Source organism: Epinephelus lanceolatus, chromosome 18, assembly GCF_041903045.1.
Source record: "Epinephelus lanceolatus isolate andai-2023 chromosome 18, ASM4190304v1, whole genome shotgun sequence".
In the NCBI taxonomy this organism is placed as follows: Eukaryota; Metazoa; Chordata; class Actinopteri; order Perciformes; family Serranidae; genus Epinephelus; species Epinephelus lanceolatus.
Genome location: NC_135751.1, coordinates 39,415,223 through 39,439,427, shown reverse-complemented (window position 1 = coordinate 39,439,427; position 24,205 = coordinate 39,415,223). Strand labels below are relative to the sequence as shown.

Below are 24,205 nucleotides of genomic sequence, written 5' to 3'. Positions count from 1 at the left end.
CTCAGGGTTCACACAAGGTCGGAGAAACCCAGAGACACAGACATACATAGAGAGGCAAAGAATCCCAAACACACACGCATGAGACTGTGAATGTAGATCAGTGTGTGTGCACAACAAAAGGGGCGGTAAAGACTACCACACCTTCGGACATGATGGATCTGACAACACATTTTGAACCCTTTCAGCTGCGTGAGCTGGCTAACACTTCAGTGCTCACTCTGGTCCGAGTCTCACAAAGAAGACAATTCACACCAAGACATTTCAAGAGCAGGACTTTCTTTCTTTTACATAACAAAACATGCAGTATGTGCATGTGTACCTTGGAGAGCCTTGAATCCTTGCAGGGGAACTCTGGAGGAGCCGGTGACAAACTGCAGCAGCCGCGCTCTGCGCTCCTCGTCGAACGACTCCACAGCTTTCCAGAACCATTTGACGATGTTGCTGTCTGGAGTGCAGTGTTTGAGCCGCGTGTTGGACTTCCAGTCATTGATGTCGATTTTACCCAGGCCGCATACAATCAGCTACGGGTTGAGGAGGGAAGCACACTTTATTGAATACAATGACTCCATCTACCTAGACTATAACTGAGCGATGTGATGAGGGAAATCAATGAAATTACCTCCAGCTCCTTCTCATCGAAAGCCTTCAGCAGGTGCTGGGGGATGACCTCATTGAAGCCCTTCTGCAGAGCGAGGAACTGGGCCTCGATGCCTCGCAGGAAACGCCAGTTGACGTAGAGCCGCACGTACTCTTTCTTGGTGTCCTGCGTGACGGGGATGCTCTTACCGTTGGGCTTGAGCTCGTGCTGGATGATCTCTCCATAGGCGTTGTGTTCTACGCAGAAGGTGTGGTCCAGCACACCTGTGATGTCATTGTCGCTGAGGAGAGATGAACATTTGACTGTGAGTTTGAGGGCAACTAAGAAAATATTCAGTTTCTTACCTTTACGGCCTCTGCACAGAGTCTGTTTTTTTGTCCGACATTGTCGCACGTCTAAAAATGAATACAGCCTCACGTTACGTCAATCATGTTTGCATCTGAAATTTGAAATTTCCGTTATTAACATTTTCGGAACAGGTTCGATTCTCTGAATATTTTGCATCCGTCAAAACTTTTAGAGACGTTTGACCAAGAATCAGTGAAGAAAGTGTGGCTGTAAGACACATCTGCAATAAAACAGAGGAACGGGGCGCACAGAATCATTTCATAACTCAGATAGGTCACTTTCAGATATGTAATGTTCAGGTGGACGATGATGAAGAGAAGAACGTGGAGACAGAGATGGAGGACAGCTCCGCCCCTTCATGCAGCTGCGGTGCCAAATGAAAGACAGGGAGAGAGCGGTGACAGTCAGATAGGTAAATATGTCTTTTTCATTTTTGTCACATATTGCGAATTTTCAATGCACTGGAATCAGCATGCAAGGTTTCTGTGTGTATAGATTTTTTTTTTTAGATGACAGATTTAAAAAACACATCTGAAATATTCTACTGATATTCATGTTGACATATAGCTGTGCATGTTCTGATTAACAAGCCCTAACATGTCATTTATAAAGTCAAATAATGTAAAAGAAGAACAGCTGGAGATGCTTTTGCCAATTTGCTTCTTTTAATCCCAAATATTTTTTTTCTAAGTTCTCCCCCAGTGGTGGACTCGTTAGACGATGCAAACTCAGCCTCTCCTTCAACCACCTTCTTAAAGGTAGGAATGTTTCTCCTTCTGACCAAAATTATGGGCTTTTATTTTGGGCATGCATTTCTACAACCCAGCCTTGCAAACTGCTGGAGAGCAAACTGGCTTGATTTCTTTTAAAACATGGGAAGGAGGCAATGAGCAAAGAAGAAATGACTAAAATGACCAAAAATCTGCAAGAAATAAGTAAAAGGAAAAAATTAAAAACAAGAAAATGAGTTCTGTTTTAAAACATAAACAATGAAATGACCTGAAAAGAGTGCTTAAAAATTAAAATAATTCTGTAACATAATTTTATAATGTAATAAAAATTTCTTTTTTTTTTGCAATTAATGGGACATTTCTTACAAAGTTGCTTATTGCTTTTCTTGAGCAAGTAAAGAAAGGCTTGCACACTGCAGGGCTCCTCTTCAGTGCAATTTATTCACTGAGTGAAATGACGACATTTCGAGCTACCGCTCTTCATCAGGTCATCGGTAGCTCGAAACGTCGTCATTTCACTCAGTGAATAAATTGCACTGAAGAGGAGCCCTGCAGTGTTCGAGCCTTTCTTTACCTGCTCAGTTGTCCACATTTTTGAGCTCAGTACCTGCACAATTTTGTTCGTGGATGTGCGTGCTTTTTGCTGCTTTATTGCTTTTCCTCCCATGTTTTTGAAAGAAATCACACCAGTTTGCTCAGAGGTTCAAAGGTTTAAATACCTGCAAAAAGTTAAAAGATGTGACGTCGCTCCAGGTTTCAAAAGATTAAAACCTCAAACAAGGTGCATAATCTGAATGCACTGTACACATGTCCAAAGAATGTTCCTAAAATCCAAATATGAGGTTATCCCACAGATCTGAATCTACTTCACACAGAAAAAGGCCTAATTTAGAATATTAAGTTTACATGACTGATATAGAAATCAGAATACTGTAATATTCAGATATTCATATTAGAGTGCATGTAAGTGAAAACAAGCACATGGTCTGAAAACCTGTGCTGAAGGACCAGTGATGTAAGAAATATTCAAAGACTCTAGGGGGCGCTGTCATCAAAGTACAGGAGAGAACATCTCATCAGTTGGCAAGTTTTAAGATGTACTTATTATTTGTGAGATTTCCTCTTAAGTTGCATATTTTTCTTTAAAGGTACTGATAAATACTTATCACGTGTAGACTGTGGACACACACACAGAGCATCGTGTGTTATCTTTCACTTTTCATTTACACAGAATAAAAACAACACTGTTGTCGACTTGTATTTAAATGTATGCTGTACGTACAGGATCCACACGAGGCTGTTGTGCAGGTCGGGGTCGACAGACTCCATGTCGTCCAGGGTGATGGGTTTACCCAGCAGCTGTTTGTAGAAGGGCAGAGTGAAGCCTCCGTCTATGTAATGGCCGTGGAACACCGCCATCCCCATGATACGGCCCACAAAGTGAAAGTATGACAAGTGCTCCTGAGGGCAGACAAAACAGCTTCAGTTTCCAAATGAGGAGATGGCGGGGAGTTACCAGCAGAGCTGAGTTTCTTAAGTATGTTTATAACAATAAACAAGTGAGTTCCTCTTTGACCAAATCTACATGATACAACAGAAAACAACCCAACAGTCTGTCCACATGATAACCTCTGTACACTGGAGAGCAACAGTTAAAGGTACGGAGAGTGACCTCAGGCCACATCCATACTAAGTACCCAAAGTGTTTATAGATCAGTCAGGTCAAAGTTCACTGTAGCCCAGTCATAAAGCATGCCTCAAAGTAGGGCTGGACGATAAATGGAAACCGAATTTCAGAATCTCTGACCGACGTAATCTTGCCCGTGTTAATTTAATTTCTTTTTTTTTTCGTGTGTGCTTGTGTGCTGTCCCCTTAAAAACATACTCCTGCGTGTGTAGTCAACATTGACTTATCCCATGTGCTGTTTTATGTGTTAGTGGAGTCAGTTTAAACTAAACAGTTACAGTTACTTAGATTATTTTATCTTTTATGGCCAAAGAAAAAAGAAAGTGGGGGCAGCTTCTTTTGTAACAGACTGTGTTATATGGGCAGATAATATCGTCTCATATCGACCGCAGGACCCTTAATTGCATCAAATCGAAATTGTACCGCAGCAGATTTTGTAAAATCGGCAAATATCGTATCGCTGTCCAAAGAATCGATATATCGTATTGTGGTGACAGTGGTGATTTACACCCCTGTTACCGGCCAAAGAATGATGGAAAAGTGGGAACAATAAGACAGACCCTTATTTATTAAGTGCATGGATCTATTGACACATCACATAAAAAATAGTTAATGGTTTTTGCTAAAATCAACACTTGCTCATCACGAGACACTGAGCTTTCTGCAGCTGGCAGTAAGTGCAGATTTGCTACAAGCCTGATAGCACTCACTGAAATTCAGACTCCTGAAGCACAATCCACTCTCACACCAGTCTCATGAAAGACAAGAACAAACACTCAAAATATATGCAAATGTAATACAACTGAAATTAATGCTTTCCAAGACTTGCAGATAACCTGTTGATCCAAAACTTCTCAAAGCAGCGAGTGCATACACATTTTTAGTTGGCACGTCAATGCCACACAACAGTTGGATTTTCTCGTCTTGTCTTGACTCACAGGGTTGACCGCAGAGTCCGGGTTTATCTGCAGCGTGTAGATGTCATCACGGGAGTACTGGAACAGGCCGTAGTACGGGTTCAGCATCTCATGTGACAGCAGATAGAGCCACTCCCTGCACAGAGCACAGAACGCAGACACACAGAGGTCAGACAGGAGGTGGAGGGGGAGGAAAAGGACTCACAGTGGAGTTACAATGCTGAGGATGCAGCTGGAAACATCTCTGACCTCAGAACTTGAACTGATGAAGAAATGAGACCAAACCAGACAAAACAATGAGTGAATTGTGTTCTTTGTTTCCTCCACTAGGAGGCAGACTGAGAACCAAAGTGTGAGGGCTCTTCTCATTTCTCTGTTTTGTGCCTCCTCTCTTCTCCGTCCTCATGCCTTTGATCTGGAAATCGATCTCAGCGCGCCATCTTGATGGATGTCTCAGTTTCTAAAATGCATCTCGAGGAGAGAGGAGGCTCACTGGAGGTGCTATGAGCGAGGATGCACAGATGAATCCTTTGCAGAAGTCTTTTTGTTACCCGTGATGTATACAAGAGGTGCAACACAGAGCTGATGATGCAGCTGTGCCACACGTCATTATTTACTGATGTCGCTTTTAAATTACAGCTCTGAAGCACAGATGTCTCTTTTTTCTAACAAAACAGCTCAGCACAAAATCAAACATTCACATTTTTTTCTTTCACCTATTGAACATTTTATCAATCTAGACTGTTTTGGTGTGAGTTGCTGAGTACTTGTGGTGCTCAAAGCGCCAAAAAAATACATCTGAAAAACTCAAACTCAGCGGAAATCATGACCTGGTTACTCATGATAATCCACAGATGTGAGAAGTTTCACACGGGAACTATTTTCTTCTGAGCTGCACCCACCAACTGTAACACCGCACAGAAGGCAGCGTGCATCTACTAGAGGCTCGTATCGTGACAGCACGAGATGTAAACATTAATGGCGTCTGCCTCAGCTGAGCTGTAACAATAGCCAGCTCAGTGGTGCTAGGTGAGCTTGCAGTAGATGCACGCTTCCTTCTACTACAGTAAGAGGAAAAATATTTAATTTGATTTTGGGGTGAACTGTCCATTTAAATCCTTGCTCCTTGTGTCTCTTCCTTGCGTCCTTTGCTCGCATCCCAGGTGGGAAGGACTCAGATGTGAGAGAGGAGGCGAGGACACAAATCGAGGACGTACAAACTGAGGAATGAGAGGAGGAGGGTGTGCTTTGTGTATCACGCTCTTCTTCTGCTGCAGTTTCTTACCTGGCCACTCCTCCATAATCGAGGCCCTCCTCTCCTCTGAACTTCACCATTAGCCTTTTCCACAGGTCCTTCGGCCTCATCTTCATCACCTGGCGATACGACTCCTGCAAGACAGATGCAAACAAACGCACACGCCTCGTCAAAGACGGTAACAGCATCAGTCAGACTGCTGTTTGCTGTGTTCTCCCTGCTAGTTGCTGATGCTACAGAGCGGTTCTCAGTGGGGTTGAAAAGAAGCCATTTATCGTTTGCAGTACCTACATGACAGGTCCTGACTCTGGGGACACAAACAAACATCATGTGTGACCAGTTCCAGGGTTGAACATGTATTATGTTTTACTGCTTGACCAAACTTTGAGACTATTCTAACAGCCCGATCACACAGAAAGTGCACGGATGTCCTAAGTAAAATGACAGTTTTTTTGCATTGATTTCAGCCTCTACCACCAGTTTCTCCTCCAATGTTTACCAACGGTAAAGTTGCTGTCGTGACCACCACAGAAGACCCGCCTCTCATCTGATTGGACAATGGGGGAAAAGTTGACATGAGATGCTTTTCTGCTCTGAGTTGAAGATTTTTCAACTTGAGGAGTTCAGAGCGCTCCGGCAAAAACGCCAGGCGCCTAGAGCACAGAAATGTGAGGTGCATCGCAACAGCTTGCTTCAAGCTGCTAAAACACTTCCTGTGTGATCAGGGCCTAAAAGAACTGATGTTAAAAGCGCGAGGCTCGTCTGTAGCAGTTTTATAAGAAATGAGACAGACGCAGCGTGGCAGTTACAGAAGTAATTTTAAATTGGTTCTCTGTCATAAGGCTGAGCTCTCTCCGCCTCAATCAGTGTTCATCCCACGTGCAGACAGCTCACAGCCTCGGGGGGAGGGCTCATTTAAAGTGGATTAGGGGCAGTTATAATAAACACAGCCGTAAGACTATAATAACACAGCCAGGTTCCACTATGCCCTGCAGACACAGCAGACAACAGAGAGGTGCTGTGCGAGAAATGAGAAGCTCTTATCTGCACCAGAAAGTACACATAAAGACAAGTCTGACAGTCCACCAGCTAACACTTGCCTGTTCACTCAAACTGTAATGCTTCAGCTGGTCTGGAGACGCTGTGCAGTTATGTCTCGCTTAACCTCAAAATGTCCTCTGCACCCTTCCCTCCCCTCCCCTCCTGGCCCTCTCTCTCTCTCTCTCTCTCACATTGAGATCAGCCAACAAAAATGTCTTCGTTCAGATTAAGAGACGCGGCTGTTCCAGCACATTCCAGTGCATATTTTATGAGGGTCATGCAGTCTGTTGCAGGTGTTGTTGCTCTGATGAAGGCCCTCCTAGATGCAAAGAAAGAAAAAAAAACTCCCCAGCTGAGAAAATGTACTTGAGCAAACCCTCATCTCAAACACGAGGTCTGCTTTAGATTTCCAACAGACTACCTTCACACATCATAGATAACTGTGTGTGAGAGAAATCATTCTCACAGCCAAACTGCTGCGGGCAACGACCTTTATGAGAGCAGGGAAGAAAAACCTTCAGGGGATGTTTAACATAACTTTGGTGCGTCAATAAATAACTTGTACAATCACAAGCAGCTCTGCAGGAACAAGAGAATCAGAGTTTTGTGCTGTTTGCTTCTCTTACAGCTGATTTATTGTTGTACGTAGGCTTTACGCAAGAGGCCTGCAGCACTGTGAGCACTTATACTTGTGCAGTGGGTCTGCGTCGTCCTGCAGTTACACCTCCAAAGCACTAGATGGCGGTGGAGTTTCTATGCAACGGTGTTAAGTTGCTGTGAAGTTAGCCCTTTATCCACAAAGACTGCTCTATAGGGCGGCTACAGAGTCTCTTCAAACCGCCCCAGTGTGTGATTTCAGACGGCTTGTTGGTGTCCCGTAAGCAAAAGAGGCGTGACAGGTGAGACATGTTACACAACAGCATCAGCCTCTAGTGTGACATATAACATATGCTTCAGCAGCACTTTATCAACAGTAACAGCGTATTTTAGCATTAGTCTCAGGGCTGCTGTGAAACTGCGCCTAGTTGGGGCAACAAAAAAGTTTATCTTGGGTGCGTTGGTACAATGGACAAAGAGAAGACGGCAGAGGAGATACCTGCACGCCAAAGCAACTGGGCTGGACAACCACACAAAGGTTCACAGGCTGAGATCAGTGTACTTAAGACGTCCATGCACAAAAGAAGGGGGCTCAAAGTGTGAAATATAATATAAAAAAAGTAAATTCACTTTTTTATATAAAAAATAATTTAAGAAAGTGAATTAAAAAATGTTTTAATAAAAGAAAAAGTGCATTCACTTTTTTCATAAAAAATTATTTTAATAAGAGAATATGATTTTTTTTTACTTTTTCACAAAAAAATGAAAACGTGAATTCATTAAAAAAATGAAAATAACAAAAGTGAATTCACTTTTTTATAAAAAATAATTTTAAAAAAATGATTCAATTTTATAAATAAAGTGAATTCACTTTTGTTATTTTTTAAAAAATTAATTCACATTTTTTTGTGAAAAAGTGAATTCACTTTTTTATATAAAAAACAATTTAAGAAAGTGAATTAAAAAATGTTTTAATTAAAGAAAAAGTGCATTCACTTTTTTCATAAAAAAATTAAAACTTGAATTAATTAAAAAATGAAAATAACAAAAGTGAATTCACTTTTTTTTATAAAAAATAATTTTAAAAAAAGTGATTCAATTTTATAAATATAGTGAATTCACTTTTGTTATTTTCATTTTTAAAAAAATAATTCACATTTTTTTGGGAAAAAGTGAATTCACTTTTTATAAAAAATAATTTAAAAAAAGTGATTCAATTTCATAAATAAAGTGAATTCACTTTTGTTATTTTTATTTCTAAAAAATTAATTCACTTTTTTGTGAAAAAGTGAATTCACTTTTTTTTTTTTTAAATTTTTTTAAGTAATTTTTAAAAAATGAATTCTTTTTTTTTTTAAATTTCAAATTTCAACTGGAACTCCCCCTTGAGTCGGATGAACTCCACCAACCCAACTTCAAAATCAAAGATGGCTGTCCACACATCAACAGTATGAAAACTGTAGTAATATATAGTTCCTGTTTTTCTTTTTAAGCACTTTTGTATCTAATTAAAACTGTTGATGAAACACAGTGTTGTCCAGCTTCTATCAGTGGACATGTTGCTGTGGTGTGTGCAAAATACAGCATAATGCTTTGCCAACAGTCCCTAACCTGGCTAGGACTTGTATTGCCTGTATAACAACTTGGTTTTCTGAATCGTACTAAAAGGCAGTCAGTTCGGGTGTGACGTCTTTCCGAGCTCTGACCTCAGAGGTAAATGTAACGCAGCATTTTCCTCAAACAAGACTTCAAATGCTATTTTTGTGGAGGCTTTATTGACTTCGCAATTTATTGTTTCTTATCTGTGAAATTAAAGTAAATAAAACCTTCATTTCCACTGAGGGAAACGGTTTTCGGTTTACAAAAATAAGAGGAGGTCTGCGTCACTGCAAGATGTAGCTACATTTCTGGCGAGGTGCAACATAAGAGGTCTGGAGGTGCACTGGTATTATTAGTCAATTATGGGACAACACAGAAATGCAACTGTTTAATTCTCACAGTGCCAAATGTAGATTTGTTGGCTGGAGTTGTGGGGAAACTGAGGGCAGGTGGTTGTGCAATGGAGCAAATATTAGATCATTTCCGTGTTTTTCTACCATTCTGTTATGAATCTTAATTAGTTTCACGCATGCTCTGGCTGCCACGACTGAATTTCCCTCCGGGTTAAATTATGTACCAATTTAATAACAGGCCCCCTTGTGAGCTTCAGATGATACGATGACATGACTGAGCTTGTTTCTTTCCGTCCTCACCTCGAAGATCTCCTCGCGGGACACCTCGATGCGGCAGTGGCCGGCCTGTGGCTGCTGCTGGGACAGTTCCTGGCGGAGGATCTTGAGCTTCTGAACAAGGTCTCTCTTGTACTTGGGCACCGTGAGGCACTCGGCCTCCTCTGGGAGCTGACCGGGGGACACCAGAGCCTGCTGGGCCTGATCCTTCAATTGGTTCTGACGACTGGAGGGCAGAGAGAAGAGAAAGAGACAGTGAGACACAGAGGGGACAAGATGAAAGACAAAATTTGTAGACGCACCAATAACAAACACAAACAAGCCTACAAGTGAGAAAAAAAAGTTCACACTTGCTCAAAAACAACACACAGACGCCAAGAAACTCAAAATACAGCTCTGTGAGAGTAAGAGCTTTTTGTCTGTCCTTTGCTGACTGCAGAGTACGAGGAGTAAACACACTGAGGTCATCTGGGAAGCACATCAAGTCAAACAGCTGCCTCAGCCCCTCACACACACACACACACACACACACACACACACAGACATAGGTGGAGGTGGGATTTAGTGGAGGTAAGACATCTCCCTCACTTGCTACCCCTCTCACGAACTCTCACGGCCTCCTCTCTCCACCTGGCAGAGACTTGGTGGTCTCACTGAACTAAAATAAGACTTTCTAACAGGCGAGCAGCAGAACACGACCGAGGGACAGAAAGTTCTGCAAACAGATCCTCTGTTGCTTTTGACTCATCATGTACACTTGAGGTAATGGAGGGTCATCGAGGCCACGCCGCACAGGCACACTGGTACATTTTACAAGTCAAAAGATTTGTCTTGAGACGAAGACAGAGAGAAACTCAGACCATGTACTGGACACATCCTAAACGCAGTTACTACACATATGGCCACAACGGAGTTAGCGTCTGTGTCCACGTAGCGTTCTTGTCTGAGTGCTAGCATCTTTTTTAAATTGTTCCCAATGACGTGAGAGCGTATGCAGCCAGCTAAAGAAAAGAGCACTCCGGCTTTTTTGCGCAGTCCGTCTCCACAACTTCTGATACATTTTTATACGTTTAGTCCATTTTGCTTATAGCTTGTTTGCGATCATGTGACTACTATGATGTGCGAAATTCAGATGGAGAGCAGGAAGTGATAAATCCAAATACCGTGTGAACTGGAAACAGAGGAACATGACTACATGAAAGCATTGGATGAACCTGCACGCAGCAAGTATCGTCCTTAAGACCTCCTAATGTTATCGATGTTACGCAGCTATACTTTAAGGTTTATTGAAATTAGTCGACTCTGCTCTGACTGAAGACGGAGGTAACTGATCCACATCTGCTGCTATTTCTCAGTGACTTTTTTCCCCTTACTTCTTCCCTTTACGTCCTATTTTCGGGACTTTACGTGGTCTTTTTTTTTTATCCACTTTGATCGATTGAAAAACCTGTAAACAGCACAGCTCATGGGCTTTGTGCAGTGTTGTGTCTTTGCCTCCAGTTTCCTGCCATCCATCCAGACAGATCACCTATGTATGATGTCATACGCAAAGAAGCAGTTGGGAATATGTTAGCATGTTAGCCAGCTAACTAGCTGTGAGTTGGATATTTTACACACAATGTGCTGGCTTCATCACTTCACATTTTATCTGATTAGAGTTGACTGTTAAGGGTGAGCTAATCATTTGTAACCTTCAATTGTTATTTAGAATTAATTTACTGATTTTTTTTGTTTTTGGCTGTCAGGGAGACGTGATGTCATGGTACAATAGGCCAATGCACCCACGGCTCAGTTCAGTTGTACCTAAATTGTTAAGGTTACGTAACTTTTTTTTTTTTTTAAGATATTTTTTGGGGCATTTTAACCTTTAATGGATAGGCCAGAGAAGGATGAAGGGGGGAGAGAGGGAGTGACATGCAGCAAAGGGCCACAGGCTGGAGTCGAACCTGGGCCGCTGCAGCGACAGCTTTGTACATGGGGCGCCTGCTCTACCAAATAGCCACTGACGCCCCAAGGTTACCTAACTTAAGGATTTAAAGAAGCTGTGTGTTGGATTTAGTGGCATCTAGTGGTGAGGATTGCGGACTGCAACCATGTGAACTGTCTCCCATGTGCCCAGCGTAAACTCCTGAGAGGTTTCTTCCTCTCCAAAACAAATGGACCAGGTGATTTAAACCGGTAAAATCACTGAATAAAGCAGTTTCACGTCTTTTACTACTACTACTACTACTGTGGCTGATGCTCAAAAGTAAATGGCCCTATCTAGAGCCAGTGTTTAGCTTGTCTGTTCTGGGCTACTGTAGAAACACGGTGGTGCAACATGGTGGAATCAGTGGGCGAGGACCTGCTCCCTATAAAGATATAAACGGCTAATTGTAAGGTAACGAAAACACGGTGATTAAACACTGAAGAAAACATGCTTACTATTTTTTATTCTGTAAATACATCTGCCTAAATCCTACAGACTGGACCTGTAAAGTCCAGTTCAGACCAAAGATTCACGACGAGACAAAACCGTTTCTGGAATGTTGCAGAGAAAAGTAGCAGCGGTGTGAACTGGCTGGCTGGTCTGAGCTCGACTCAAGCTGGCTGATGGTGTCACCTGACACTCAGCTGGTCAAATCACCAGCGGCTGGTTTTAAAGCACGTCACCTGTTTCACCAGTCAATCAGCTTGTAGTGTCTGTTTCCGTCCTCGCTGAAGAAGCTACAAATTATATTCAGCCACAAAATAATACAATACATCGTCTCATCTAGTTGACTTGGTGTGAATCGGCAGGTTTTCACAACGTTGCACAATGGCACATTGCAGGTAGTTGCCTGCTTCGACTTCGTCTTGTAGCGAATCTTTTCTGAACAGAGTGTTAGAACAACTGAATTAATCTAATTAGTTATTTGACTAGAAAAGTTTGTTTCTATTTACTACACAATGACCTCAACTTGTCTTCTCAAATTCAGTCAACTTCAAATTTTAAAGCAGCACAGACACCAACTCTTTTAAGTTAAAACAGTTTCTTTTAACAGTGTGACAAAACAGCGGTTAACCGCAGTATCAATAGCGTGGCTGTGAATATCATCTGCGGTTAATGATGACAGAGGTCTTCACTCTGTCACTGGACGAAGAATGCAACTTTTGAACTGGGCGCTGTGTTCGGGAAGACGCCCTCAGAGGGTGGCACAGTAGGGAGGCACAACAAACACACACACACACACAGAATCAAAAGAGCCTTTATGGGGCCGGCACTAAAGGATTATTTACACAGTGGCCTTTTGCACTCCGGTGGGGGGTAGCAGGCATGCTCGGCCCTGAGCAGGATCATAAACACCAGACTGTAGAGGCGAGCACAGAGGGTGGTGGAAGCATACACGTCAGTCGTATGGATATGTAGGCTGTACCGTGATGCTGAGGTTAAAATAAACAAACACACAGAGAAACTTTAACTGTCGCTCAGTTTACTTCATGACAGTCTGAAATGTGACTGAAAACTACTACTCTCAAGTATCCGCCCTACAGCTCACATTCTCCTCCACCACAATGACAACTTCTCCTTAACAAAATGACTCGAGTTTGGTCTCTGGTGTCTGCCCTGCAGAATCCAGTTTGGCTTTTCAATCACTTCCTGCTATCCCAGAAAGCCACAGGGCCCCACAGGACACTCGAGACCTCCTCCTGAATCCCTTTATTTCCTGCAGACTAGACTCAGAGGGAGGGAAGGTGAGGGAGGGAGAGGGGAGGCAGGAAGGGCACTTTCCCGACAGCACCCAAACACTGAGGACGACTCAGAGGGTGGGAGAGGAGGAAGGGGAGAGGAGGCATCTCTTCCTGCACTTTCACCCATAAATCAAACATTCCTGCTCTGTCTCTGTAGCTCTGTGGCCCCACGGCTCTCTCTTCTCTTTCCAGCTCCTCGCTGATGAGCACGAAATCTGGTGCATGTTACCTGAAGATGCTCGCTGCAGAGACAAGTCGGAACAATAAAAGCAATGTTTTCTGCGACGCGACAAATCACAAACGTCGGGGAAATGACACAGTTATTACTCATGCAACTGTGCAGCGGGCAGTCCTGCAGCCAGGTCTTAAAACCAGACAAGGATTCAGTTACCTATTGAACAGTGACCTTGACCAGTCAGGGGGGCTGAATGTGGAGAAGATTGCAACATCACAGGGGAAATATAACAAAAAAAACCCTGGTCTGGATGCTCAGGGAGTGTCTTTGGCAAATAAAAAAAGGCAATAAACTTTAACTTTGACGGACATATATATATCGAACATTTTTGTGGGATGACGGAACAGGAGGGGTGAAAATTTCTAAAATCCCTGACTTGATAAAAGGCAGATGTCTTGATGGAAATCCATGACGACTGATATCTTTTCCAGAGTTTTGTCACGAGTGAGAAAGTCACTCCAAAGTCTGTTCTATTAGCAGCAGTGGAGCAGCTTCAGTTAGGACAGAAACTGCACCAAACAGACCGTCGTCCATTACAGAGTTAATGATGAGAATGGACTCAGGTTAAACCTTCGTCATGCACAATTTATAAAGATGTTATTTCATAAATCTCTTCTTCAAGTGTCCTTGAATAACCAGGAGATGTACAGCGCTCTGCAGCCAGAATCTAACACTCATACTGGGTAACTTTTTAATACATAAAACCACATAACACAAAAATGCACAACTGTAATTAAAGGTCCCATGTTGTAAAAGTCTGATTTCCATGTCTTTAAAGCAGGTACAGGTGGTGCATAAATACTGTGTGGATCAATAACATCAGTAACATTGTTAACACTGTGCTACATTACAGAGAAATACAAAACCGTACTAATGAACCTTCATTAATATAGGCCTATATTTTATCTCCAAGTGCACGTCACACACTGAGCGAGCCGCCTGTTAATGACGCTGTGGGCTAATGGGCATGTAGCTACTTCCATGTTTCAGATGATACGTCATGTTTGTAGTCGACCAATGAAGATGAGTTTACATATCACCTTGGGTTCGTCCTTCACCTTCTCAAAATGATCCCACACTTTGGATTTCCTGCCCGACATGTTATTAACTAGCCTGTGGAATAACCGCAGGTACCAGCCCTGGAAATTAACCTGACTCCTGTCTGACTGCTGAGCGTGGACACTTCCTGTGTCTGTCCTTTTGAAATTAAAGTCATACATGGTCCAGTCATATAGGTTTGGATTTTTTGACAAGGCGCAGCTCCTGATAGAGTTTTACGTTTCTTTTCTGTGACTAAGCGACCACTGACATCTTGCCAACTAACGACCTTTCTGGTTGACTAACATTTGGTCGACTATTAGGGGGCAGCCCTAGTTGTAGCAACGATCAAATGAGCTCCATTTTAAGGCAGCATGAGTGAATAACATCTGCTCACAAGTGAATATGGACTAAGACTGTTGCCTGCGATGCAATTCCAGTGAAACGGTCTATAAAGACAGAAAACACCACTACAGTGCTGTTACAGTCCCGACTGCAGTGACAGTGCAGAGAAGCCGAGGGTACAGATGTGGAAGACCCAAAACACTGACCAATCAGAGCGGACTGGGTTTTTCGGGAGGGGGCTTAAAGAGACAGGTCCTAAAATAAAGTGTTTAAGACAGAGGGTGACAACAGGTATGTTCAGAGAGACAATGTGAGGAAAATAAAGTGTTTTTATAACATTAAAGCAAGTGAACATGTTCTAGTAGAAACCCAGAACAAAAGTATGAACCTGAAAATGGGCAGAATATGGGACCTTTAATGACACCTGCACAGCACTAAAAACATTAATAGCTATAAAGAGACAGATCTTTTTATCCGTGTATAAACTCATTCCTGAGATAAAACATTAAAATACTTGCCAGCTCCCTGGCTTTGATGTGCACTAATTGTCCTACAAGAATATATATATACACAGTATAAACTGTATGCATTAGATTTTGACACATCTGGGCATAGTCATGCTCAGGACAAAGTTCCTACATTAAAAACAAATGTGGCGTGCCAGCCTACATTTTTATAAGACTTCTCAGAGCGCTGTAGATGAAAAAAAGCAAAACGAATACAAAATCCAAAACATGTTCTTTGATCCATCAGAACAGGAAAAAAAAAAGGAAACCTGATCTCTCCGTCGATGCGTTCCCTCTCTCTCTGCATGGAGGAGGAATGAAGTCAGGCGGAGGAGGCCCACCAAGGCACCCATACACCGCTCCACCTTTGTGGAGCAAGGAGCTGTGGGTAATTCTACGGCTATCGCTGCACAGTATGTGTTTGAACAGCTGCACAGGGGAAGAAATTCTGAACACGTGCATCCATGCACGCAGGCATGTACCAAGTACAGAAGCATGTACTAACACACATGAACCTGCACAGATGGACACACACAGTTCATTCATTGACTTGGGCATCAAATTTATGCTCCGTTTCCTGGATGTAAGACGCTCCTCAGCCACAGACACTGCAGCCTCGGTTTCCACTCAGCTATCTGATGTCTGGCCAAAGCCAGCTTTGTGACGGATTGTGTGCTAAAACGCCTTTATGATCAAAATCTCTGCGGGGCTGAGGAATTTGAATTTTTGTGTGGAAAGAGAGACTGTGTGGGAGTGCACTGCGTATGTATTTCTCTGTGTGTGTGTGTGTGTGCGCGCACACAAACGTCTGCTCAGCAGAAGGGCTACTCTGACTGCTGAACCTCTACAGGTGGTGAACACACCTTGGCACAGGATCCCACTGTAAAACATCAGCTGAGGGGGAGGCAAAGTGAGCAAGTCTGTGAATGTTTGAGAGAGTGTGTGTGTGTTTCAGTCTGCTGGCAGGAAGCCCAAACTTTACCTGACATTCTGACTTTCGATGCCTCCTCGAGAACCATTCGGGCTTGGGCTTGGACTGCAGACGCAAAACAAAGACAAAGTAAAGACAGATAATAAATCTCTCTGCTTTCAAACCCTGTTTTTCTAATGTGCCTTCTAATCTATTTCAATAGATACACACCATTATGCTGCCTCTCCATTCTGGAGAAAAGAAAAGACAGAATTGTGTAACGGGGGGGACAGAGTTATCTCTCCTTGTAGGCGGCAGCATTTTAAGTCTTGTGTGTGATTTATCCTGGCTTCATATGAGCAGAGGAAATCTGTTAGCTGCTAGGCTAATTTATAGAATGTAAAATGCCATAGGCTTGTGCTAATAACATTAGCATGTTGTATTTGTGGGGAAAATGTGTCCAGATAAAGACAAGTGTTTGTCTGTGAATGCTGCGAGTTATAGTGAAGCTGATTTGTGCACTTGTGTGTGTTTAATGTGTGTTTAATGTGTGCTTTGGATCAACTAAACTTTACAGCACTTCAAAGAAAACTCCGCCACCGACTAGAGTTTTGGAGGTGTAACTGCAGAGTGACACAGACACACACTGCACAAGTATAAATGCTCACAACGGCGTAGGCTTTGTCATATAAAAAGTATAAATCTCGCTTAAAAATGCAAAGGTAAAGGAAGAAGGGACTCTGCAGCGGCCCTATAGCGCAACCTCTGTGTAAAAAGGGCTACTGTTACATTTTGTCTGGCTCATTAGCACTCTACTTACTTTAGGACTAGATGCAGGTTAGCGGAGAGGCGTGGGTCTGTGAACTGTGTGGTTCGGTTGTTGTGGTCAACAAAGTAAACCCTCCCGGTTGCAGTGTTCCGAATCTCCCATCCAGGAGGCAGAGGACCCAGCTCCTCACAGTTCACATTACTCAGATCTCTGAAATGCAGCAGAAGAGCAGACAATAAAGCTTTAGTATGCAAGAATTTAAGAAAAATAGTGGCGGCGTAGGGTGGGACGGGAGAAAAGAGAGACACACATCAAATTCTAGGTATAAAACATACCAAAGCACTGACTAACTGGACTCAGGCGGACAGCAAGATTCCGAGATGTCTGAGAAATCACTTTTTATTCTATTTTTCTTCTTCCTCCCATCTAAATTATTTACTGCTGCCCTGCAACCCCTTTCAGCTGGACTCCATGGAGACAAAAAGGTTCAGAAATTACAGCAGGCTCGCTGTGCTGGCGCTGACTCCTCTGTTTTGCAGTGTTACAGCCAAAAGGGACCAGAGCCTCACGAGCGATGAGAGCTTGGCAGCAAAGCCATCGGCTAATGTTGGAGCTGTCTGAGGAGCACCGGGTGAGGTGTGGCGTGACCAATAGCCTCCTATCAAGAGCAATAAAAATATCATCTATCACTCATGTACTGATAGAATGCAAGCAGCGGCCAGGTATTATAATATCAGTCATGTTTTATTGATAGCGTCTGGAGTGCAGTGAAGCCTGTCTTTGCACATGCACATGAAGATCTGTGTGCATTTCTTTTTGGAATATGGTAATCAATAGGACACACATGCCTGACTGAGTATTGCCCAAGAGCCTCTGGTATGGCTGATTGAGACCTGTGTGCTGTCGGCCATGTGTCCCAGAGTGAGGCCTTTCAGCGCTCGTGCCAGAGGGCCAAATCGCTCAGAGCCCCATGACATGGGTCTTCTCACAGCATGTCAAGCTCATAATCAGCTGCAGGTTTACAGCAAACTACAAGGAGACCGGCACTAAGAGACCATGACACAAGCTGCAGAATGTGTAATGTCAGTTATGTCAGCGAGGGCTGGTAAATTTAGGAGGACCGTAAGGAATGATAATCTGATGCCACATTTCCACAACATGGTAAGGCTCAGCTCTACTTGACACCATCTTTTTTGGTTTTATTTGGCAGAAATGTGCATAGTACCTGGTACTTTTTTAGTACCACCACAGCCTGAATTTCAAGCAGGCTGAGCTGATACGAAACATACTGCGTGTTACCTTAAATTCGTAAGGAAAACTTTGTTTTTCCTCACATGACTCCACAGTGAACAAAGAATCCAAAAAAGGCGAACATTCTCCATAAATTGAAGTCATGGGGCAGCGTTTAAAATTATAGCCTATCAAAACATCTGTTTACAAACTCCCACACAACTCGTGTCTAACTTATCGAGCTGTATGCTATAAAAATGCATATTCTATAAAACACTTCCACCTACGTGTAGCACACCCTGAGCACATGCTCCCCCAGGTCTAATGTTTAAGTAAAACGGATGTGTTTGGCAAATACTGAGTGCAGGACTGGATAAATGAGAGTTGAGTTATACTGCAGGAGTTCAGTGAGAGTTTTCTAATCGTTTCGGTACAGTTTTGCTGTTGTTAAATGCAACCCCCCCTTCACTTCAAATCATTAAGAATTTTCACTTTCTTTGGATTCTCCGTTCACCGTGGAGGCATACGAGGAAAACAAAGTTTTCTTAATGAATTCGAGGCTTGAGAAAATCTAATTATTGGCTTAGTTGGACTGAAACCGGACTTTTAAATGCATGTAAACAGCCTAGTCTGACTGAAATTGGGACTATCTGTAGCTCGACTAACACACCTAGATAATTCGATTGAAAATGAAACTATTGCTGTATGTATCCACTCGGCGTTCTGCGCATGCACCACTTTTTCTTTCGCAGGCTTTCAACCGGAAGAAGAAGGAGATGACGTGGCAGCAGTGCAGTAACTCCCGGAAAAACAAAAAAAAACAAACACCATGGCGACTGAGAAGCACAAGACGCACTTCTGGATGGACGAGAAAACTACATTCATGCTCCGACAGCTAAACATTTTGAAGTTTATGGATGGTAGGAAACCACAAAACTCAGATTTATTTAAAAGTTTCTGAACAATAGAAAACCCACGCTGACACGGGGAGAACATGCAAACTCCCCACAAAAGGGCTCCCCGACCCTGGATTTGAACCACAAACCCACATGCTCTGGGGCACTGCACCACCATGAGAGTGAAGTATTCCTTTAAAACACTGCAGACCACTGATCTGTCAGAGAGAAATGTCACAAGCTTGACACAGGTCATCCTGCACAAACCCACCATTTTTAAATAGCAAAGCTACCATCACTCATTCATTCACTCGACCCAGATTTTAAAAAATGTCAGCCTGTTAAATTGGCCGTACACTACGTCTATGGAGATATATTTGTTTCAATAGTATTTATGTGAACAAATTAACAATCGGTGTGTTAATGTGTAATCTCTAAATATAAACACCTTGCTCAAATATTAAAAAATAGAGCCAGAAAAAAAGAAACATCTGTGAAATTTACCAATGAATTAAAAGCATTTGTGAATTTTTTACAACTTTCAATTAGCTATGTGTGAATCTAGTTTCTACTCTTGTGGAGTTGCATCTTACACACGTGGAGTTCTGAGACCAATTTTACACTGTTTGTCCGAACGAACATACATTTATATCACTCAGCCATTTTTTGGATAGCATGTGATCGCCTGCTATGTCATTTCCACATTTCAAAGTAAAGGCACACAGTCTGTCTATGAGCTGTGTTTTACATAATAAGTAACATGCATTAATTACAGAGTATAAGTGTGTTTATTTGTTCTATGTAACATTATATTAACTAGCATACATATTTCTGTTTGAGTATTAGCTTGTGTGCAAGTTGGTTTGGATTATCAATCAATGACGGCTTATCACAATAAAGAGCAGACGCTCCTCTGTTTGGCTGCTGATGACAGGATTCAGAGAGTGCTCTGTTAAAGATTATGTCACAGCAGTTTCATGTGGCGTCGCTAAGGCGATCAGCTGAGAATCCCGCCTTTACTGAGGGGTTACTATCCATAGTGGGAAATAAAGTCGATAAAAGCACCTGGTACTGAAAGTGAGTCGAGCCAATTCTTGCGGTGGAAATGAGGCACAAGCATCTGCGGACAGCTCAATTTCTCATTTTATTATTCCTGTATTTTATAATTCTACAGTTTATATGGTGGGAAGTAAAAGGAGCAAAACAGTACAAATTGACAGTGGAGAACATCCTATTGTCGTCACAGATCCTGTGGTGGACGTACCTCGGTACTCTGGGGTCATGCCACGTGCTGACACCCGTCTGAGTGTGGAGGAAGTACACCTGGCCTTGCTGTGTGGTCCTCTGCTCTGTAGGAAGACATAAAAATGGGATTAATTGATGCGATATCTGGCTGGTTAAACAACGATGTAAATCCAATTAAAAGGGAGGAACTACAACATTTAGCCTCAACCTTGGCATTGAGCATTCTGTCAGTTGTTTAAAATATATGGAAAATGAAATGGAGTTTAACTCATGTGCCACATGCAGACAGATTGTGCCTATAATCTGTCTGCGTAAGAGAGAGATCACACAGATGGAGATAAAAGGAGCGCCTGAGTCAGTAGAGATCCCAAAAGGCAGCCAGGAAGAGGAGGGAGGAGGGGAGGTGAGACACAGGGTGAAGAACATTGGAGAGGAAAGGAGAGGAGAGATGGGGGCTGTCTGACTTTTGAGTTGGTGAGCTCATTCATCACCGCCTGACAGAGATATTTCCATGAAACGGCCTGCCAGAGAGCTCTTCTCTGGCATCCCTTTGGACCTACCGCCCTGCTTTAACATGCATGTACACATAACCTTCCAAACCCACGCCCACCCCGATGAGTGCACGATATACGTTCGACACACGGGGTGACATATCTTGGCTGGTGTGCGCTCACATGAGGAGAATCAGAGGTGTTGACAGGTTTTATAGGAACTGCCCAAGAACAAGAAAGTCAGGACGGAGATGGAGGAAGCAGGAGAGATACAGAGACGAGCGCAGGAGCCTCTTAATCTGAAGGTCTGAGAGCAAAGACAAGATATGCTTCTATGACTCTGGCTCCCAAATCCTACAGAAGACTTCACTGTGAGGATAAACAAAACTCCCTCGGGCCGTGTGGGGGAATCGCAGTTCGTGTGTGTGTGTGTGTGTTTGCTTTTACATGAATGCGTCTGATTGTTTGACTGTGTGCAGAGAGGAGAACAGAGGTGGGGAGCGAATGGCTGCCGCCAGCCTTTAACAGCCAGATCAATTCAATTAGATCGTCTAAAATGGAGCCAGTATTTCAGGCTCCTTGTGTGGAGCTGCAGCGTCACTGGACTGAATGAGGACACAGATTAGCTGGGTTACTGAGCCCAGTGTTGAGCCGGGAGGAGGGCAGAGGCGAAGCAATTAACACAGCAGCATTACAATGATGATACAATGATTCATGGTGGAAGCAGAGATGGCTTTCATAGGAGGATTAAAAAAAACAGAGCATACTCTAATGCAATCAGAATATTAAATATTTATCTGTCTCAGGATAGGACAGGCTGCACATACAGTATTGATAGCATAGTGCTGTGGTTTTTAAACTCTTCAGATGCACCCATACATCCCTGTCAGATGGACTCAAGTACCTCTTGATCATCTTCATTTGAGTTGATTTTAAAATGGTTAGAATTTAATAATTTTAACGATGTAAACGTGCATGTTGTCACAATATATTGTTAGAGCTCTAATCTGCTGCTTGAGCCCGATTGGGCCCGACCTGACCCGCCGAGTTCAGGCCGGGCCGGGCTGTAATTTCTGATTATTCCCTCGAGCTTGAATCAGGTCGGGTTCTTGTCAATTTACCACTGTTTTTTGATTTTTTCGTTTAGTCAACTGGCAGTTGTTGTGTGCAAATGGCAGGAGTTTTAATGGATTAAATCAAGACTGAAAAAGAGACAAGGAGGAAGGACTAGAAAAATTAATTTAATCTATTCATGTTTTCATCTGCTGGTGGGCCATCACGATGAGAGTACACATGGATGATATGATGTTACTTGATGATCACTAGAACTAGGTGGGGAAAAATAAATATATATGTATAGATACCAGTGTCGATTATCAGCCAAATGAGTTGTTAAATACCAGCATATCGGATATCAGCAAGAGCAGAGCTCAAATGCACATTGTTTGTCTGACTGTAGACTGTGTATAAAGATGGACGAGATAACAGCTCCCCAAAAGTGAAGCCAAAACATCTTGATCACCCCCTGACGGTTGGCTTGCAGTATATGTCATAAATCCCGCCCCCTCCATGTTAGCGTAAGGGGCAAGCTAAAACCAAAGTTGGTCTCTGTCATTTTACGTAGTTCTTTTTACACTGATGTTCGTTCGAGTGCTTGTTTTTCTTTAAATTTTGATTTTAATTAGTTAACTGATATTATAAAAAGGGGTTTGACGTCATGATTGACAGCTGTGTGTGCAAATTGGTGTGCTCACAATCAATGACGCTGCTCACGATAGATCGGACAGGTGCATGTGTGGGAACTTGATACCACTGAGATTGCTACTGTACAGACTCCGGCTTCAAATTATAACACCAGTGTAAGGGGGCGATCACACAGAAATGAGATGCTAGAGACGCGGATGCTTCAAAGACGGTTGAAACGCTGGAAGCGCTTATTTAATTTGCGCTAGCTACTGGCGTCTGACGCTCAAAAAGTTGAATATATTTTAACTTTTCAGCGTCTATGTGCGTCCAAAAAAGAAGTGTCTACAAAAATGCTTGAACGCTGGTCAGACACACTGTATCATAGGAAAACAATGGTTTTACTGGCGTCACGTTTCTAGCGTTTCAGCGATTGGTGTGACCTTAGATGGCAGGGCCTGTATCTGGGATATTTTGGCTTCATTCTTGTACATTAGGAGGAAGTGGAGACACATCGTCCATCTTAAAATACAGTCTATGGTACTGACGGATTTTATGTTGTTAAATGTTTTAGCGAATATGCATGTGTTTGTGAAGTAATGAGCACATGACTGGATAAATGAGACTTGGATTATACTGCAGGAGCTGTGTGTGAGTTTGTTAACGGATGTTTCAATATAGTTTTGCTGCTGTTGAACAGGGACCCTGTTTACTTCAATTCATGAAGAATGTTACACCAGGGCCACACCGCCCATGGAAGCGCCGCGAATAGCCTCGAAGCGCCGAGAAGTGAAGCCAGTTTCCTTTCGGCGCCCATGTTAACCGATTGTATCATCCACACCGGCCGCGCCGCGCAGCTCCGCCGCCGGCCCTGCAGCGATCATTTCGGTGTCTGGTCTATTTTCTGCGCGAGCCGCGAGTGAATGTATCAAGCTGGGCAGTTACCCATGATGGAAAAACAACAGCTGAGAGCAGAATCGCTTGTCGGCCGGCGCGGAGAAATGCGCGTCTGATGTGAATGGAGGTGCTCCGGCTCACGCAAGAATTTCGGTGCGCTGCGCTTCACAGGCAGTGTGGCCCTGGCGTTAGACTTTTTTGATTGTTCGTTCACTGTTGAAGTTTTCTTCACAAATCTGATGTAACAGGAGGTGAGTAACTGATATACAAATGATCATTTGGGCAGTGATCTGCTCACATCTGACTGTTTATATAATTAAACGTGTACTACACAAACCTTTTTAATTATTTTAACAAGGGCCGAGCAATAAGTGTAGATGACAAGCTTTCATTCATACACAGTATGCACACTGTAATGGTTTCCCACTAACCATATCCCTCAGGGAGGTCTGGAGGTGTGTGCAGGTGAGTTCTGCTCATGTAGTTGCGGTGCCTCTGGGAGCGGACCCGTCTCTCTTGGGCGCGCTGGTCGCCGTCGATAGGCGGCAACGCTGTGGTGGGCGTGGCCCCGTTCGTGCTGATGGGCGTGTTCTCGTCCACGATGCAGCTGAGAGGCCGGCCAGGGCTGGAGTACTCTGACGCAGGCCTGAGAGGGACAGGAGGGAAGGAGAGAACCACAGAGAAGACAGGTGAGGTGATCAGTAGCTGCAGTTTCACGTGGAGAAAGAGAGTGACATACTGAGAAAGAAAAGGTTTAACTTTATTCTGTTTAAATGCATTAGGGGGAAGAGGAGGGAGAAAGAATGATGATGTCATGTTATTGAAGGACATGTTCAAATGTCATAGA

The 24,205-nt window shown here is 43.1% G+C and overlaps 1 protein-coding gene across 2 annotated transcripts in view; it reads right to left on the bottom strand.

The window, feature by feature from the left end:
* Positions 1–24,205, bottom strand: part of smurf2 (SMAD specific E3 ubiquitin protein ligase 2) — an 80,443-nt gene that overhangs the window by 3,536 nt on the left and 52,702 nt on the right. For both annotated transcript variants that reach the window (XM_033644485.2, XM_033644486.2), the window contains exons 8-17: positions 23,790–24,004; positions 20,307–20,391; positions 16,968–17,126; positions 16,220–16,273; positions 9,427–9,628; positions 5,567–5,670; positions 4,303–4,417; positions 2,960–3,138; positions 620–878; positions 320–521 (exon numbers count right to left, since the gene is read on the bottom strand). In XM_033644485.2, coding sequence (XP_033500376.2) covers positions 320–521; positions 620–878; positions 2,960–3,138; positions 4,303–4,417; positions 5,567–5,670; positions 9,427–9,628; positions 16,220–16,273; positions 16,968–17,126; positions 20,307–20,391; positions 23,790–24,004 — 1,574 coding nt within the window. The remainder of the gene's footprint in view (positions 1–319; positions 522–619; positions 879–2,959; positions 3,139–4,302; positions 4,418–5,566; positions 5,671–9,426; positions 9,629–16,219; positions 16,274–16,967; positions 17,127–20,306; positions 20,392–23,789; positions 24,005–24,205) is intronic.